Raw genomic sequence first — 2326 nt, 5'->3', positions numbered from 1 at the left:
ATAGAGAGAGAGAGAGAGAGAGAGAGATAAGCAAGCAGACATACAATCTGACAAAATACCGAGACAACAAAACGTAAAATCTCCCCTCACCATGCACGTGCACCAAGATGTGATAGGCGGACCCCCTCTCGACCTTGACCTTCCTGACATCCACTGGGTCATCGGTCACGGGCGGCATTTCCTTGTGGTAGGCGATCACATCAGAGCCTGTACAAAGAGTATGGGGTGTCCTCACAATGTGATTCGATTTCCTTAAACCTATCCGTACGTCGTGTTTTGCTATCGTATCCATGCGACGTGGGGAACTCTGTGCTACCACTTTCCAAAGAATATTTACTCGTTAATCCGATTTGTACGCTTTGCATAGAGATAGATGGAGCAAGGGAAACATTAACCACCCATGGCACCCCCCTGACCCAAGCTCTCCGGCTGGCGACAGAGAGACGTCTCTTTCTTCCCGCGACACCCAAAAGGGTATAAGCGGCGGACAAAAGTAAAGTAAAGTAAAGTATAGCAGTCTATCAAAATAATTTTTTGAGAAATTATTACTGAAAGTACTGAAAGTTTTAAAGAGATCTTCGTACTAGAAGTATTCTAAAACTTGTGAAGAATACAACCCCGGGTGTACAAAATGACCCCAGGGTGTACGGATAGGGTTAAACCCAGTGCGGTAATATGGTCGTCTCGCCCAGTGTCCAATGGGGGATCGGTTCTCTGAGACAGCCAATTACCACGATCGGTTCAGTTCGGTTCTGTTTGGTAGGCGGGGCTAGCCAGATACTAAGATCGTACATAACAAGATAGTTCACTCAGCCAAAAAAGTGTCCAGAACTCTTTCGTTTCTCCAGAAGAAGAATAGGAATAGCCCAGTTTGTTAGTTCCACTTCACAGAATTCTACACATAATATTGTAGAATTCTGGGTTTGCTTTTATTGTTTTTCACACAAGTAGGGTAACTCTGTTCGCAAAGTCCGCACTTTTTCGAAGAGGGCGCCACCGGATTTTGAGGACACTTTTTTAAAATTAGCTCAAAGAGAGGAGTGGACTATCTTGTTATGCACGATCTTTGCCAGATAGAGGGCACACAGCGACCATCGGGGCACAAACCGATCGCCCGACTCGCAGTCTAAAAAACAAACGTGTTTATTTTCAGGCCGTGAATCGGGCGATCGATTGTCGATTGGTTTGTCGATTGGTTTGTCGATTGGTTTGTCGATTGGTTTGTCGATTGGTTTGTCGATCCCTCCATGGGTACTCCGTCTAACACAAGCCGATCGGCCGACTCTCGGCCTTGAAAAGAAACGCGTTTATTTTTGAAGGTCACCGTCGGTTTCGTTTGATTTTGCCACCATGGTCGCTTTTCGCCTTCAATCTGGCTAGCCCCGCCTACCAAACCGAACCGAACCGATCGTGCCAACAACGATTCTCTACTACACGGTCTTTGGTGCCAATGCGCACTGGGCATAAAATACATGAAATGCACGTTTGGTTCACAGTAGTAAGGGGGTATCAAGGGGTACAGGTGTCTGATTTTCCCGAATGGATGGATGCGAGGGTGGTTGGGGATAAGGCTTTTCCAGATTTGTTTCTTAGTTGGTGCCAATGTAACAGCATCCGATTTGATTTTTGTAGAACAAGCATAACTATTTGTTATAATGCTGTTTCAGATAACATGTAATGGCCATCAATTTTCACTGTCCGCTAGAAGGCACAATCTTATATGTTGATGAGGGGAAGTAACTCAAGTTGACTGGCTCTTGAGTGACCAAAAGTTATTGTTGTCGTTTTACTCTAAACTAAAAATAGGTAATGGTTTGGTCGTTGGAACTTGGGGCGACCACGGGGTTTAAGGTACTGATGACAAATAACTATGCCGTAGCTCTTAAAACTGGTGGAGGTGGAGATAGGGTTTAGGGTGGTGGGAGGACATGATTGTGTGCAAACAATTAACGGCATTAACCACCGGGTTATTGTATAATAACTACTCCCCGTGGCAGTGATTACGAGTCTGTTCAACAAGAGAACGGACGAGAGACCAGCGTGTTTTGTAAGCTGGCCAGCAGGAATTATGAGATGGTCAAGGCTCAGTTGTCTGTTTCTGGGTGTGAGTGATAACTTATGTACGCCTTCTATAGACTATTCAGACATGCAATATCAACACAATACACACACACACACACACACACACACACACAAACACACACACACACACGCACACACATACATACACACATGCACGCTATGTATCTATCTATCTTTCTATCTTATCTGTCTATCGATCTATCGATCTATCTATCTATCTATCTATCTATCTATCTATCTATCT

General features: G+C 44.6%; 1 protein-coding gene across 1 annotated transcript in view; it reads right to left on the bottom strand.

Moving 5' to 3' along the window:
* Window positions 1-2326, bottom strand: part of LOC101860119 (putative ferric-chelate reductase 1 homolog) — a gene marked incomplete in the record, with an annotated part of 28193 nt that overhangs the window by 5491 nt on the left and 20376 nt on the right. Inside the window, 1 exon segment of the mRNA XM_013087131.2 lies at window positions 91-207. Within this exon segment, the coding sequence (XP_012942585.1) occupies window positions 91-207 (117 nt within the window).

This window comes from Aplysia californica, unplaced genomic scaffold, assembly GCF_000002075.1.
Source record: "Aplysia californica isolate F4 #8 unplaced genomic scaffold, AplCal3.0 scaffold00548, whole genome shotgun sequence".
NCBI classification, from domain to species: domain Eukaryota; kingdom Metazoa; phylum Mollusca; class Gastropoda; order Aplysiida; family Aplysiidae; genus Aplysia; species Aplysia californica.
Note: the sequence above shows the minus strand (reverse complement) of the source record. Positions and strands in the feature narration are given on the sequence as shown.